This window comes from Danio rerio, chromosome 23, assembly GCF_052040795.2.
Source record: "Danio rerio strain M-AB ecotype USA chromosome 23, GRCz13ab, whole genome shotgun sequence".
In the NCBI taxonomy this organism is placed as follows: Eukaryota; Metazoa; Chordata; class Actinopteri; order Cypriniformes; family Danionidae; genus Danio; species Danio rerio.
In genome coordinates this window covers 12,454,117-12,470,833 of record NC_141043.1, presented here as the reverse complement: position 1 = coordinate 12,470,833, position 16,717 = coordinate 12,454,117, and the positions used below count along the sequence as shown (strand labels likewise).

The 16,717-nt window shown below is 38.1% G+C and overlaps 1 protein-coding gene across 4 annotated transcripts in view; it reads right to left on the bottom strand.

Annotated features, from left to right (window-relative positions):
* The window catches only part of sycp2 (synaptonemal complex protein 2), a 61,412-nt gene that overhangs the window by 28,890 nt on the left and 15,805 nt on the right, over positions 1-16,717 (bottom strand). For all 4 annotated transcript variants that reach the window (XM_087306618.1, XM_087306620.1, XM_087306621.1 and 1 more), the window contains exons 14-23: positions 16,046-16,106; positions 15,794-15,942; positions 6,515-6,586; positions 4,555-4,668; positions 3,944-4,046; positions 1,526-1,692; positions 1,333-1,407; positions 1,157-1,223; positions 1,021-1,069; positions 803-906 (exon numbers count right to left, since the gene is read on the bottom strand). In XM_087306618.1, the coding sequence (XP_087162744.1) occupies positions 803-906; positions 1,021-1,069; positions 1,157-1,223; positions 1,333-1,407; positions 1,526-1,692; positions 3,944-4,046; positions 4,555-4,668; positions 6,515-6,586; positions 15,794-15,942; positions 16,046-16,106 (961 nt within the window). The remainder of the gene's footprint in view (positions 1-802; positions 907-1,020; positions 1,070-1,156; positions 1,224-1,332; positions 1,408-1,525; positions 1,693-3,943; positions 4,047-4,554; positions 4,669-6,514; positions 6,587-15,793; positions 15,943-16,045; positions 16,107-16,717) is intronic.

The window sequence follows — 16,717 nt, the reverse complement described above, 5'->3', positions numbered from 1 at the left end:
AGGGCTGAATGCTAAGTTTTTTTTTTTCTAATGCCAGTGGAAATTTCTTTACTTAAAGAATATTTTTTTTATTTCTTAGCCACATCTTTCAAACAAAAATGTTTTAAAACAACCAAACCCTTACTTATTTAAATTATTTAAGACCTATATAAGATAACACAATATTTCAGTGAATTTAAAACTTTTTAATGCCTAAAATTTATTTTTCAAAATTTAAGACTTTAAAAACCTGCGGACACCCTGTACACATCTCTACTAAATCAGAAACCAGGACCGACCAATTTAATTAAGTATTATAAAAGTGCAGAGCAATTTCAGCATTACAAATGTGACATTTGTAATGCATGTGACATGCAGTAAAAACTCAAAACATAAATTCACATAGAAAGTATACGTTAACATTATATTGAAACAACTGAGTTATGATAAAAAAAAATATCAATCTGTAAATTTTTTTTAGTTTTAAATGAATAAAATAAACATGCATCTTCAGGGCCATGCACAGGGGTGGCCCGGTGGCTAGAGCCACTGCCCCTCTGCCCTCATTGGCTGACGTGACCCTCTTAGCAGGCACTTGCTCAATACTAATTTTTAAATATTAAAAGTAATGTAAAAAACTTGCTTACACAAAAAATGTAGAAAAAGTTTCTCTATTTTGGTGAAAATGTTTTTTCATGGCAAGGTTGAAATTTGCATGGAATTGCTCTGTATTGTATTGTATGTATTGTAGTTTAACATGTTTGCTTATACAAGATACTTAACAAATGAATCACTTTATGCTCTCTTCTATTTAGTCACTCACTTGACATAGCACACTTTTTAGAGGCATCCTTTTGCCCTGCCAGCAGTGATCCAGATACAGAGACTCTCTTTATGCTGGAGCTCAAGCTCCAGAGACCTGGTGAACTAAATAATTATAAGAAGCAGATTGACATGCATTAGACAGAATAGATTTGCTGTTCTCCAACTTAGCTGAACAGTAAACTGAGTAAGCAAAAATGACAGCCGAGATAAACTCACATTAAGCTTCTCTTTTTTACAGGTTGGGAGTCTGGGACAACGCCTTTATCTTTCACATAAAAGAAATAAAATTAAATTGAAAACAAACAATGTCAACACCAGCAGCTGCATTTCCATAATACGCTTCATTTATTACCAAAAGTCTCTTCTTCGTTTCCTTTATCATCTTGCACCATCTCTACTACTTTGTCTACAGGAATATGCTACAAAGAAATCAAAAGAAACGAATGAGTAAAATAAAAATCACAGAAATTGTTATAAAATATGAAATAAACAATTTAATATTGTATTAAGTATATACATTCAGATCACCTTGTGAAACTTCTTTTCCTTGGCTTTTATGCTCTTGGTTTTCTGTTGATCTTCAGTGTGAGCTGCAGGGGTTGACTAATAAAACACAGGAGTTAATAAAACCATGCATATGACTTCATTAGTTTAATAGATTTCTTTCTTTTTAGTCTAAATCAGTATAAACATTTTTTCACACTATCAACAAAAGTTATACCTGTGCTGAAATCACATGGGCTGTCGTTTGGTTGTTCTCACAGTGAAAACTAAGAGAAGTAACATTGCAAGACGTTTTCGACATCATGAGATCTCGAAGCTCAATCTCTTTCTTCCTCTCTGTGGAGCTCATCATCTGAAGAGCTGGCTTCATCATTGGCTTTGAAACTACAATATATGGATACAATCAAATGTGAAAAGTTACATAGCTTAAACAAATGATTTAAAGGTGCAGTAGGTGATTGTCTTCAGAAACATTTTTTTTTTGCTGGTTGCAGGTCTCTTCACATTCAAATAGTAATGATTAAAGTTAATGATATAGATGTATTTATATGCATTTTTATATTCTGGGCAAGATATAAGAGTAAAAAATGCTCATCCAATTAAAATTTGTCTGGCCGACAATTCCTATAATTTTGATAATTAGCCTAAACTCTCTGTCAACAAATGTAGATTTGAACATCTGTTCCACTCCCTATATTGTTTACCATGTACTCTGAATATTCAGTCTGAAATCGCAAGTAAGTATAACTTAGTAATAAGTGCAATTCTTGCACTACTCCGCCGGACAACCATACACCATACAGTAGTCACTTAAGGACAAAGTGAGTAAGACCAGAGATCCTTGCATGTATGAAATATTGCACATTATGACAAGTTTTACTTGCTACACAACTAAAAACATGCTTGATATATTAAAGTTTATCATACAGAATTATAGTATTTTAAATTACTATGAAGTTTTCTAACTGGCGAATGACATGATCTAGTGGGTTGTCTACTGTCATCTTTAAGGTGTAGAGGCATGACTCTGAACGGCAGGGGGTCTGTGTTTCTAAGATATTATGCTAAATGGTTAGCATTTTGTTAGTTTACCTAATGCACCTTTGAAAATGTCTTAGTTATTCCACAACATGTAAGGGACTACCCTTGCAACAAATATTTTACAAACACAATTGTGTATGACAATCAGCAAGATCACATAGATTTAAATGTTTTGAACTCAAAAATAGTGTGTGTATAGTGATATGAATAAAATGGCATACCAAAAAAAAACTAATAACTGACCCTGCCAAATATTAACCAAATCAAAGATGCTGATTTGGTGTTTGGCACAATCTGGTATTTACATTTAGCCATTTAGCAGACGCTTACAAATGACTTGCAAATTTTGCAGTGGCAAACGCTGTTACCTGCAAACCCCGTCCCACAAATTTTACAGTGAATGGCTTTAGTTATTTTCATAGTGAATTTGAAGTGTTATTTTCATTCTTTCATCTTCAGCTCTTAACATGTTCTTGGTTGTAGCTCCTGTCATCTGAAGGCAAAAGGCATTGACTGTGTGATTAACAGCTGATATTAACCATTTGAGTTCAGTTCTACAGCAGTGGGCCAATAAGAAGAGCACAAAGGCGGGGCAAGCATTGCAGGCTTTTTTACTTCAGCAAGTTCACATAACAACTCTTTATCTGTTCCTGAGTGCTGCATTTGGCGTTTTTAGATTTTGCAGTGAAAACAGTAAAAATTTATGCACTCACCCAAATGCTTCCAAATATATTTTAAGGTCGCATAGATAAAAATTTGTGCGCATATGTGACCAAAACAGTCGAGTCCTAGAATCTTTACTTGTTATTATTTCCTTATAATAATAATAAAATAAGGAAGTTATCATTAATCACAATACAAAACAGTGAACTCCAAATGAAGTCTCCTCCACCAGCTGAGGGAAAAGCCATTAGAACGACACAGATCACTGTGCCTATTCATGCCAGAGTCCAGCGGAAAAAAGTGATTGACAGGTGGTAATTTGTGTGTAGCTTTTATGGTTTGGTTATGGATAAAGTAAAGACCATGTGGGTCAGGTAGTGAAAATAGTATTCTAAAATTCATTAATTTGTTATGAATTAATTGATATTTAACAATGACCCTCACCCCCGCCTACAATTACGATGCCATCGTTCATCGTGAAGTTTCATATTAGACATTGTACGATGCCAAATTGGTCAACATCGCCCAATTCTAGTGGCAAGCCCTGACAGATAAGGGACCAAGCCGAAGGAAAATAAATGAATGAATAAATACATGTTTTGTATGTTTGAAGAATATCATGTACAAGCAAGAGAACTGTTGTCCTGAATATCATACTAGAAAATAAAAAAAATAAATATTTTTTTTTTACTATTGCAGTTGAAAAGTTTAAAAAACAACAAGTCAATATTGAAAACATTACAATTTTGCCAAAAAAGTTATTTTTTTTATATTTGAAAAATATTTTCAACCAAAATTGCAGCCGAATATTTGTGCATCTCAAAGCAACACTGCTGAATTAACCTGTTTTTTTTAACTAATCAGTCTTACTTTGGAAATATCCATGAACAGATATTTTACTGAGTAGTCATGAAGATGTTAATGGACATACATGCAGGGAGCACACAGCTGGAGGAACTGCTCCCCTGTTGACGCCCCACACTACCAGTAATATAGGTACAAGACTCAGACACCTTCATCTTAGGCGTTACCATCTGAAAAAAAGAAAGAAAAAGATTTGCACACTGGAGCTCTGAAGATCAAGACACATTTAAGCACTAAAAGGTTCCATTAACATGTAATTATAAAGCATTAAAAGAGCTCATGTCACTGGCCTCATTTTTCACCATAAAAGGCTTCAAGCTTCAAGTCAACAACCGTTCACCAGTTAATTATATAGGTCATCTAATTTAATAACATGCCTGTATACACGTGCCAATAAACAAGAATATTTATAATTACGCCATTATGAAGCAAATTAGATAACAGATATTTTCATCAGGCAGATGGTGTTAACAAACAGAGAATAAACTAAAGTACAGCTGTAAAAATCTGACAGCAGGTGTGTTTCACGAATGGCTTTAGAGGGATCACTATTCATCTTTGACAATTAAACAGTACCTGTGATTAACTCATAGCTCTCACAAAGCATCAATCTAACAGTTCAACAAGTGTCCTAATTAATAATTATTCTGTAATCATTAAATCAGCATTCTGTCTTACCGGTTGAGGTACACTGTTTGTAACTGGTGTTGGGCGTTGGCTGCTGTGCCTCACTGAGGATGACCCTTTATCCTCTACATGAGGGGGGGACACCTGACTTTCAGGGACAAAAACCTGTTTGTTCAGATAGTTAAAAACTTGTTAATATATAAATGAAACTAACCTAAATCTCCTGACATTATCTATCAGTATGTGCAAGGAACTGAACATTTTTTACACAGAATTATTATCTTTAAAACACAGTCTTGGCAAACTTCTAGTCACATAATGATGTATGTGTGATTGAGAACAGACACCGTTTGTTTTTTTAACATAGAAACACATGCATTACATTAGTTACTAAAAATGGTACTTGTGTTTATTCTAAAAAGCTGCAAGCTAAGAAGAACAAAGTTAGGTCAAAGGTAATTTTGTATGCATATATTTGTCACAAACTCAATTCAATTTATCTTTATTTCTATAGCGCTTTTTCAAAGTAGATAGTGTCAAAGCAGCTTAACATAGAAGTTCTAGTACAGTACTGTGAAACTGCTTTAGTCCAGTTTTCAGAGTTGAAGTTCAGTTTAGTTCAGTGCAATATAAACGTCACTGCTGAAGAACGAATCCAATGATGTGCAGCAAGAACACACTCAATACTGCTTGTTGAGGATTGTGGATTAAAGTTAATAATGTTGTAAATAATTTTAAGTGTCTTGCACAGACATCTTGTTTCATTTCAGTGTATCGTCTGAATCAACTGGTATTATATTTTTTCAAGAGTTCACACTCAGCTAATGCTTAAATAAATAAAAGCGTATTTGGCATGCTGTCCCAGGAGAGAGAGCCCTGAGCTCTGAGGATCCATCAGCCCAGGGCTCTCTCCGTTTAGACAAAAGGGAGAGAGGGGAATCTGAGCTCAGGTAGTATCATGATTACCAGCGATCTAACCACCAAAGATCGCTGGTAAACATTCATTCTCACATTAACTACAAATCTGCCATGTTATGGACTACAACACCCAGTCATGCCACACACACACACAATCGGTTCCAGGTCCAGACAGGTTACACACTCACAGCTGAAGCTGCTCACACACTGATTTGGACTATTTATGCCCCTCTTTTCCACACACATGTGCTGAGTATTGTTTAGCTGTTGCTGTCAATACGTAAGCATTTCTCTTTGTTTGCTGTTTATTGTGTTTTTGACCCTTTGCTGCCTGCCTTGAACCTTTCGCCTGTTATTGGATCTCACTTCTGGATTGTCTTCTACACTGTTTATGCTGGTATTTGACCCCTGCCTGATTGAACATTCTCATAATAAAGCTGCATTGAAACTACACCGGTTTGCATAGCAACCTTACGCAACAGGTAGGTCTCAAGAACCTCCCTGCTAATGGATTTAAGGAGTGGATGGGGGCTTTTGTAGAAAAAAACGAGGATAACAAAGGTAAGGAAGGCAGACTTTTCATTTGCATTTGGATTTGTCTGATTGGTTGGTTAGTGATTGATGATGCGAAACCAGCAGTGGTCAATCATAGCATGTGATCCTCTTGAAATTTGTTTATAAATCTGCACTTTGCATGTTTATTGCACATACAACATGCTAGGAGATGCTGACTTCTGACATTTTTATTCACCATTGACCAGAAATCTTAATTATAATTTGGCGGTTCATTCCGCTGTGGCGATCCCTGATAAATAAGAGACTAAGCTGAAGGAAAATTAATAAATGCATAAATGTTCTAGTGGTTTTTGGATATTTTAATGAATAACTTTAGCATATTTTGCCTTTAATGTTCATCTGAAGAAAAAAAAAAGTAGTCATACTGAATCGAATGAGTGAATTTACTTTCCTTTCCAAGAAAATAGCAATTCCACTACAACAATGACACATAATAGGCATTTAAGGTTTTGAAAGTTTAGTCGCCTTAAAAACTCATGCACAAAACAGAATCTAGTCTTTAAAGGATTAAAGGTACCTGTGAATTTTCCTGTGAACTGATGTTGATGTGAACAGGGGTTTTCACAATAGAGGTCTTCCTAACAGATGTCTGACATAAAACAAGAGGGAATGCATAAGGGAAACATTGCTATGCTTTGACAGCTTCACAAAAAAACATGATTATACATTTAATACACCCGTTTCATTCCCCTTAGCAGATTTAATCATAATGCTGTACAGCTTCTCCAGAAGAGTTGTTTAAATTATGAGATCCAAGAAACAATAGAAAACATTGTCAAACAATTCATCATAGTTTTGAACCAAAAAAATATAAAAATATATAAAGCTATGAAAAACAACACAATATAAAAACTCAACTCAAGATAATACTATTTCTATAGTTACATTATGCTTTAGTAGTAGTTAGGGGTGCAACGGTTCAATCTACTTACAGTTCGGTGTGTACAGTATCACGGTTTTAGGGTCATGGTTTCGGTACGGTAAGGTTTGTGCTATGCTTAGAAAATAATGCATAGCAAACACCTGACAATGCAACAGCTTGCATGTTCTCGCATTAATTAAAAGTAGGACATTTTGAAAATTGGATGTTCATATAAATTGCTTTAGTAAATAAAGAGAAAATTTCCCCTTTTTCTATTTTTCATCTCAACACATCAGTCCCAACAAATCATGCAGATAATTATGTCAACACATCTCAATAATTTTTAGTTATTACTTCTGTTTACATTATGCTTGTACTACAAATGCAACAAAGCATTTTTATTTGTGATTTCTTTATGATTTGATTATGATTCAAGAAAGCTCTGTTTCACTTATCAACACCATCGTAGTGAATGAAACTTAAGCAAAGAGAGCATTCCAGGGTTCAAAATTGCGACTATTTTGCGGCCAAAATTTTATTTATGTGACCTCAAAATATATTTGTGCGAGTGCACAAAAATGCAGAATGCAGCTCTGCACTTATAATCACCAGATGCTGTCCGCCGTGAGTGTGGCAGCTTTATGTAAAATGTAACACCACGTACATCATCGCAAACGGGCTTGCACTGAGTAAAGTAATATCGCTACTCATGAAAAGACCGGTATTGCTATTAACATGACGTATGCATATAATAAGGTACAGCAGGGTTCAATGCTAAGGATTTTTTCTACTGGCCCGATCGGGCCAGTGGTTCTGATTTTTACTTGCCCAGCCAAAATTTTCACTGGCCCCACCTAAAAAAAAAAAAATTAATAGCTATTTGACTGTGTGTGTGTGCATGCATGCGTGCGTGCGTGCGTGTGTGTGTGCCTGTGCGTGTGTGTGTGTGTGTGAAAGGCTTAACGAGGTTAATTAGGTTAACTAGACAGGCTATGGTAATTACGCAAGTTATTGTATAACGATGGTTTGTTCTGTAGACAGTCTGAAAAACAATTAGCTTAAGGGGCTAATAAATTTGACCTTAAAATGGTTCATAAAATTTTTTAAACTGCTTTCATTCTAGCCAAAATAAAACAAATAAGACATTATTCAGAGGAAAAAATATTATCAGACATACTATCAACATTTCCTTGCTCTGTTAAACAAAACTTAGGAAATATTTTAAAAAGAAAAAAAACAACAAAGTGGGGCTAATATAACTCTGGCTTCAAGTGTATATATATTTACAGTAATTTTTTAAAAAATGTTTAAGGAAAATTATTCAGTTAATCAAGGCTATATTTATTAAATGTAAAAAAAAATTAAATTGTTAAATATTCATCAACATTTTAAATAACTGCTTTCTTATTGTATGTAGTTTCAAATAAAATGATTACTCCAGACATTATTGCTTTTATTACTATTACCATTAATAAATATAATAATAATTAATATTAGTGATTTCTAAAGGATAATGTGACTGGAGTAATGAAGCTGAAATTTCATCTTTAAAATCACTGGAATAAATGAATAAATTAAACGATAAACTACTTTTGAACAGTTATTTTATAGTGCAACATTTCACAATTTGTATTTATGATGAAATAATTGCAGCCTTGGTGAGCAGAAGAAGCTTAGTTTAACATATATAACAATCATACTTACCCCAAACTTTTGACCAGTTGTGTATAGAATATTTTATAAGCGAAAATGTGCACTTTAATTTTAACAACCCACAGACATCGTCACCAAATACAAATCAGAGAGGTCAGACTTTCTTATACAGAGCCTCATTTCAATTGTCAGGTTTTGTAAAAATCTATCTATTGAATTAATCAATCTATTAAAGAAACGTTGGCTAGAATTCTGCATTTTAGGCTTACATTATAGAGAGACATAGCATATGAACCGAGACTTCATCAGATTGCGAAGATCAATGTTGATCTGTCTTTCGAGCTGTCAGAGCGGAAATTAACAAAAAAACTGGCCTAACACAACATATTATATGATTAAAATATGGAAAAATGATCAGATATTAACTTCGGTCAATTTTCCTAACGGATAAACCGAGATCAGGCTGGATAAACAGCTCTCGGTAATATTTCAGCATGCTTTCACTTTCGCATTTACCGGTAAAAATGACATCTCGCCCTGCTCATCATTCTCTCGTCATATAGCCGTATATATGGCTATTACACAATCATAATACACTGTGACATAGCCTGGATGGTTAGTTCGTTGCATTGTTTTGTTTTCTCACTACAATCGATCCGCTCAATAGGGCAGAGACTGTCACATTCAGGCAATCTCGGACTGATTGATTTGGCGCGGGCGCGGATGCGGGCGTGGATGCGGGCGCGGATGCGGGCGTGGATGCGGGCGCGGAAGCGAGCGCTGAGCGCAACTGCTGGATATATGCCAAACAAACCGCGCTAAAGGGGGAAACGAGACAGATTCCGAAACAAACGTCTATGTGTGAAAGCACCGTAAGATTGTATTTGCACACAATTGACAGACAGTCGCAGCACGCAGCTCTGGCTCGATCTGGTAGGCAAAAAGGCAGCACTGGCCCGATCGGGCCAGTAACATTCTGTACACTGGCCCGAGTGTCTCGCACGCTGGCCCCGGGCCATCGGGCAGTCCTTATTGTCGAGCCCTGTACAGTATATGTCAAAAGCATCAGTGCAATATCAGACAGCACCCGTGAGAACAGCAGAGTTATATTGTTAACAGGTTCATTGATGTCAAGTAGTGCGTGCAGGGCCGGTGAGCGGTCCGTGTATCTTTTGGTCACTCAGTTATGTTATAAAAATCTATGTTCTTGTGATAACGGGATTTTGTTGAGACATATTTTGCTCACACTTGCATATATATTTTTTTGCTTGTTGGTTTGATTACTGTTGATTTCAAATGCAATAAATATGTTTGTATAAAACTTGTAGTAACGGTGCTTATAATTGGTGGGTGCGACAAAATTTTGTCTGATGCGCCTACATTTTTAAAGTTAGGAGCACCGGTGCCACCAAGCAAAAAGGTTAATTTCGAGCCCTGCATTCGACTCTACTCTCTTAATTCAGCGGGAACAGTACATCGAGAAGAAAACTGTTCTTTGCCGACAGCGGGTTAACAAAGTGAATATCCCAGGAGTGATTGAAGACAGACCTGATGTATGTCTGCGTCCGTATGGGACGCTGTTCTGGTTCTTGACACGGACCTCAATCTGGCTGTTAGTGACCACTGATCTAGACTATCTTTGCAACAACACCAACAATAAAAAGGCTTTTGTTATGTTTTTGTGTCGGTCTGAATTTACATTGAGTGAATGTTAAAACACTGTAGGCAATGCGCTGTGATTTGGCCTCACCTGCACATTTGCGCTGTATCTTCTTTACTTGCCATGCTGAAACCTAAATATCTGGGGCCTCAACCCAGTATCAACACTGAGTATACACAAGAACTTTGCTTACGACAGATTTCACGGTCACGTTTGGATTTACTAACTATGAAATTAACATGAGAATGTGCGCTGGTCAACGCCAACTTCATGTCTGTACATGTCTTCATGTACGTGTATTTCTTGTGTGTGTTTGTTTTTTTTCCCATTGGCGACTCCTTGAGGCAATTGTGTTAAATTGCATACTACAAAGTATCTTTGAGCCATGCAATGGCAGCTGTATGGGACTGAATCATCCAGATGTCAAGCAGGTATATAAGGCTTCCATACCATGCAGTTGACCAGCCAAACAGTAAAGCGCAATTTGCAGCGATTGCCAGTTTTCCCAATATAATCGGAGCAATCAACTGCATGCACATTGCTATAAGTGCACTATCTGAAGACAAATTTGCATCTGTAAATCGGAAACATTTCCATTCAATTAATGTACAAATAATATGTGATTCTTATATGCGCTTAACAAATATTGTAGCAAGGTGGCCTTGGTCAACCAATGATTAATCCATCCTCACAAACAGCATGGTTGGAATGAGTCTCCCAGGTGGCAGGCACTCGGTCAGTTGTAGAGTGGGCGATTGGGCAGCTTAAATGCCATTGGCACTGCCTTGATAAGAGCGAAGAGGTGCTGCTATGAGGTCCCCTAACAAACAGGGCCGGAGCAAGCTGAACTGCCGCTCTAGGCAGAGGACGATCACGCCGCCTTCAACCCCAATGTGAAAATGAAAGTGACCGGTTATGAAAGTGAAGTGAGGAGTCGCGGACCTCTATTCTGCCGCCTTATGCGCGGATATAACTGAGGATGCGCGGGTGTCGCAGACCTCTATTTTGCTGTCCTATGCATGGATATAACTGAGGAAGCGCAGGTGTCGCAGACCTCTATTCTGCTGCCCTATGCGCGGATATAACTGAGGACGCGCGGATGTCACAGACATCTATTCTGCTGCCCTATGCGCTGAGATAACTGAGGACAAGCGGGTGCTGATGGAGGTGTCGCTGACACCGCCTTGTCTATTCTGTCGCCTATGCGCAAATTTAACTGAGGACGCGTGTGGTGAGGGAGGTGTCGCGGACATCACTGAGGACGCGGGTGGTAAGGGAGGTGTTGCGGACGCCGCCCTCTTTATACTGCCGCTCTAGGCCGCCTAGGTCACCTCTATGGACGTGCCGGCCCTGCTAACAAAGTGTTCCTCTAATACATCTGTGTCTCCCACAGAAAGGCCCAGATTAGAGACTTCGAAGTCCCTGGGCATAATGTCTTGAATCCCCCTAACTGGCCGCACCCCTATAGTTGAATTAAATAATAAGATTATTATTATATTTTTTTTTTATAAAATTAATCTATAATGTATTGCCATCCTTTTTTTAAATAAATGATGTACAGTATATATATTCTAGTCTACAAAGATTTAAACTATTTTTAAAGCATTAAAAGCACACTTTGAAAAAATATATACTAATGCAAATTATATATATTTTTTCTATAGTAAAAAAGTTTAGTATTTTACTATACTAATAAAAATTCATGGATTTAATTATACTGTTCAGGTTCAATGAAGCAGTACTAAAATTAAGGGTATTTTTAATGTATAGATTTATAATGAATATGATTTGAATATAACACCTCTCCAATCCAGTTCAGTTGTATGAATCTGAGAAGATGAGTGCTAGATCTGAAAAAACTCAAGCCGAGCATAACATACAGAACAGTGTCCTGATTCTGCCATCAAAACAAAAATTTACAAGACCAGAGTGGCAGAACCCCGACATTGCGCTCGTGCACATGCGCTCAGTTTTACATTAATTCGAATGTACAAAGAGAATATGTGTGGGGTTCCGCGTGCACAGTGTTTCATACATCTGAGTTTTTTACTGCGTACGGACAAAACTGTAAATGTGCGTAAATGTTTGAGTATGAATTCAACGCAAAACTTTGTACATGAGGCCCCTGGACCTGTTGGTGATTTAAAATCATGCTGTGTGAAATGTGTTGATTGAAAATAACATCAGTGTTAACCTACAGCCAATGAGAGAGCAGCATCCACTAATATGAATATTTGCAGGCCAGCGCGATGATGAAGGAGAAGTTAAAAGTGCTTCTTTATGTCTATTTGACCCACGCAATGGAGGAAAAACGTGTAAATTTGCCAAGAGCATCCGTGTCTGTTTGACCTGTCATTCAAGATATACCACAACCGAGTAAAAACAGAAATATTTGTTAATTCCATTATCCACCCCTTCTACATAAATGTGGTTGTCATCTACCGCCCACCAGGTAAATTAGGTCACTTCTTAGATGAACTGGATGTTCTTCTCTCATCTTTTTCTAATTTTGACACTCCCTTGTTGGTGCTAGGTGCCTAACATTTAAGTTAAGAAACCGCAAGCTGCTGACTTTCAGACTCTGCTTGCCTCTTTTGACCTAAAAAGAGCACCTACCTCTGCTGCCCACAAATCAGGTAATCAGCTAGACCTTATTTACACACGACACTGCTTCGCTGATCAAACAATAGTAACTCCACTACAAATATTGGATTATTTCCTTCTGTCTCTCAACATCCACATTACTCCTGAGCCGCCACACACTCCAACACTGATTACCTTTCGCAGAAACCTACGATCTCTCTCACCTAATAGACTATCCACCATTGTTTCAGACTCTTTTCCTCCATCTTGCAAACTCTCTGCACTTGATACGAACAGTGCCACTGATACACTCTGCTCCACACTAGCATCATGTCTAGACCGATTATGTCCTCTTGCATCCAGGCCAGCCCGTGCCAGTCCTCCTGCACCCTGGCTCTCGGAAGCTCTCCGTGAGCATCGCTGAAAACTTCGGGCTGCAGAGAGAATTTGGCGGAAAACTAAAAATCCTGCAAAGCTCTTAACATACCAAACTCTTCTGTCCTCTTTCTCAGTTGAGGTTACTTCTGCAAAGCAGACAAATTACCGTCTGAAAATCAACAATGCCACTAATCCTCGCCTACTTTTTAAAACATTTTCCTCCCTCCTCTATCCTCCTCCTCCACCCGCATCCTCCACACTTACTACTGATGACTTTGCTACATTCTTTTGCACCAAAACTGCAAAAATCAGTGCTCAATTTGCTGCACCTAAAGCAAACACGCAAGATACACCACCAACACCACACACACTCACCTCTTTTTCTCAGGTCTCTGAGTCTGAGGTGTCCAAACTCGTGCTATCTAGCCACGCAACCACCTGTCCACTCGATCCCATTCCCTCTCATCTCTTGCAAGCCATCTCTCCTGCAGTCATACCAACACTGACTCACATAATTAACACATCTCTTGACTCCGGTTTATTCCCCACTTCATTTAAGCAGGCTAGGGTAACCCCACTGCAAAAGAAACCCAACCTGGACCATACGCTACTTGAAAATTACAGACCAGTATCCCTGCTTCCATTCATGGCCAAGATTCTGGAGAAAGTAGTGTTCAATCAAGTCCTGGACTTTCTTACTCAAAACAATCTCATGGACAACAAGCAATCCGGCTTTAAGAAAGGCCACTCAACTGAGACTGCCCTGCTCTCGGTCGTGGAGGATCTCAGACTGGCTAAAGCAGACTCAAAATCATGTCTCTGTCCTCATTTTGCTGGACTTGTCAGCTGCTTTTGACACTGTCAACCACCAGATCCTGCTATCTACGCTCGAGTCACTGGGCGTTGCGGGCACTGTTATACAATGGTTCAGATCTTACCTCTCTGACAGGTCATTCAGGGTGTCTTGGAGGGGAGAGGTGTCCAACCTACAGCATCTAAACACTGGGGTACCTCAAGGCTCTGTTCTTGGGCCACTTCTCTTCTCCATCTACACATCATCTCTAGGACCAGTCATCCAGAGACATGGATTCTCCTACCACTGCTATGCTGATGATACCCAGCTATACCTCTCTTTTCATCCTGATGATCCCTCGGTTCCAGCTCGCATCTCAGCCTGCCTGTTGGATATTTCACACTGGATGAAAGATCATCATCTTCAGCTAAACCTCGCAAAAACGGAAATGCTTGTAGTTTCTGCCAACTCGACTCTACACCATAACTTTTAAATCCAGATGGATGGGGCAACCATTACTGCATCCAAAATGGTGAAAAGCCTTGGAGTAACGATTGATGACCAACTAAACTTCTCTGACCACATTTCTAGAACTGCTCGATCGTGCAGATTCGCACTCTATAACATCAGAAAGATCCGACCCTTCTTATCTGAACATGCAGCTCAACTCCTTGTTCAAGCTCTTGTTCTCTCCAAACTGGATTACTGCAACTCTCTACTAGCTGGGCTTCCAGCTAACTCTATCAAGCCTCTTCAACTGCTCCAGAACGCAGCAGCACGAGTGGTCTTCAATGAACCTAAACGAGCACATGTCACTCCGCTGCTAGCCGTTTGCACTGGCTGCCAGTTGCTGCTCGCATCAAATTCAAAGCTCTGATGTTTGCCTACAAAGTGACTTCTGGCCTTGCTCCTTCTTATCTGCTCTCACTTCTGCAGATCTATGTGCCCTCCAGAAACTTGCGTTCTGTGAATGAACGTCGCCTCGTGGTTCCATCCCAAAGAGGGAAGAAATCACTTTCGCTCACGCTCAATCTGCTCAGTTGGTGGAATGAACTCCCTAACTGCATCAGAACAGCAGAGTCACTCGATATTTTCAAGAAACGACTAAAAACTCAACTATTTAGTCTCCACTTCACTTCCTAATCTGCAATTGCCTCTCTGAATATCACACTAACTGTACCCAAAAAAATAAAAAAATAAAAAATAATAATACTAATACTACTAATACTTTCCTTCTTAGACTTTACAGACCTGAAACTTGCCTATAGCACTAATTCATTGTTGCTCTTAGTTGTGTAAATTGCTTCCTTGTCCTCATTTGTAAGTCGCTTTGGATAAAAGCGTCTGCTAAATGACTAAATGTAAATGTAAAATTCCCTTTAAAACCCAGGTAAGCAAAATAAATAAATTGTCTACCCCACTAAAGGCTTCTTTCTCGTTATGTAGTTAATAACAAAAGATATACTACATGATCTTGTGTTGTTTCGATCTCACTTCTCGTGTGTGTTTGGTTGCGAGATGTAGTTGTCGCAAAGTCATGCTGTGTAAAACCCCCTGTCGCTGATCCATCCTTCAGTGTAAACACATCAGCTATGAAACACTACCCCAGACAGTCATGCAGTGTGAAGACATCTGTGACTTCACTACTCTGAAAATCATGCAGTCTGAACTCTGCATTAGGAACTCTGTATCTGGTAGCAAAAAACTCATATTGTATTAAGTACAGAAAGGCTTTGTTTAGAAAAAGAACAGGTTCTTGACATTTCTACTTTTCATTATATCACACAACCCTGATTTTCATGTACAGGCAGATCACTTTGAGATAAACATCAGTGATATCTAAAGTAATGTCAGCCACATCACTCACCTTGTTTTTACCCTGACCGTACACTTTCTCAGTGACTTGCAGTATGTCAAGAGAAGTGCTGAATTTGAGGATGACTCTGGAGCCCTCCACACAGTCAAAGATAACTGGCTCAGTCAGAACCAGATGCAGAATCTTTCTGCCACTCTCCTCTGAAAAGTCAAATATAGGCAGAACAAATCCTGGTTTCAATTTGATCCAGAACTACAGTTTTAGTAGGTTTTACGATCACTTAAAATCAGCAATGGCTGTTACCTTCTACTGTGTAACTCTGAACCTCATTTTCAACTATGCACATAGTGTTCCACTGGACATCCTGAAAGAGGAAGAGCTTCTTACATTCACAAATATACTTCTTAAATGAGTTCCACAGGGTTCAATACTGGGGCCTCTTCTCTTTACAATATATAAAAATAACATTGATCAAAATATAAAAAATGCTAAACTAGTTTAAATGCTGATAAAAGAAAAACTTATATTATTTTCAAATTCAAAAAAATTTAGCAAAAGCTAGGTTTAATTATGACTTCTCATGTTTCAGAGATTGAATTGGTGTTCCAATACAAATATCTTGGAATTTTAATTAATAATACACTTTCTTTTGGTTCTTAATGAGAAAAATGAGAATGATAATTGTCGCATAGGTTGGTCTGCTTTGACCTTTCGTAGGCTCAAGCACTAGCATATCGTTGTTTACAAATCAATAATGGGTTTACTCCCATCACAACTCCAGAATTACATTTGTAAAAAACCTGTTCTTAGCTATGGCCTTCAGTCACAGAATATTTATTTACTGTCTGTTCTTAACCCTCTGGGGTCGAAGACCGCGTATACGCGTTTTGACCTGTGGTGTTGTCAAACTGCTGAAATAAACTTAAATTACACTTTCAGTTTTGATCGTACAGATAAGATCAATACATCAATCGA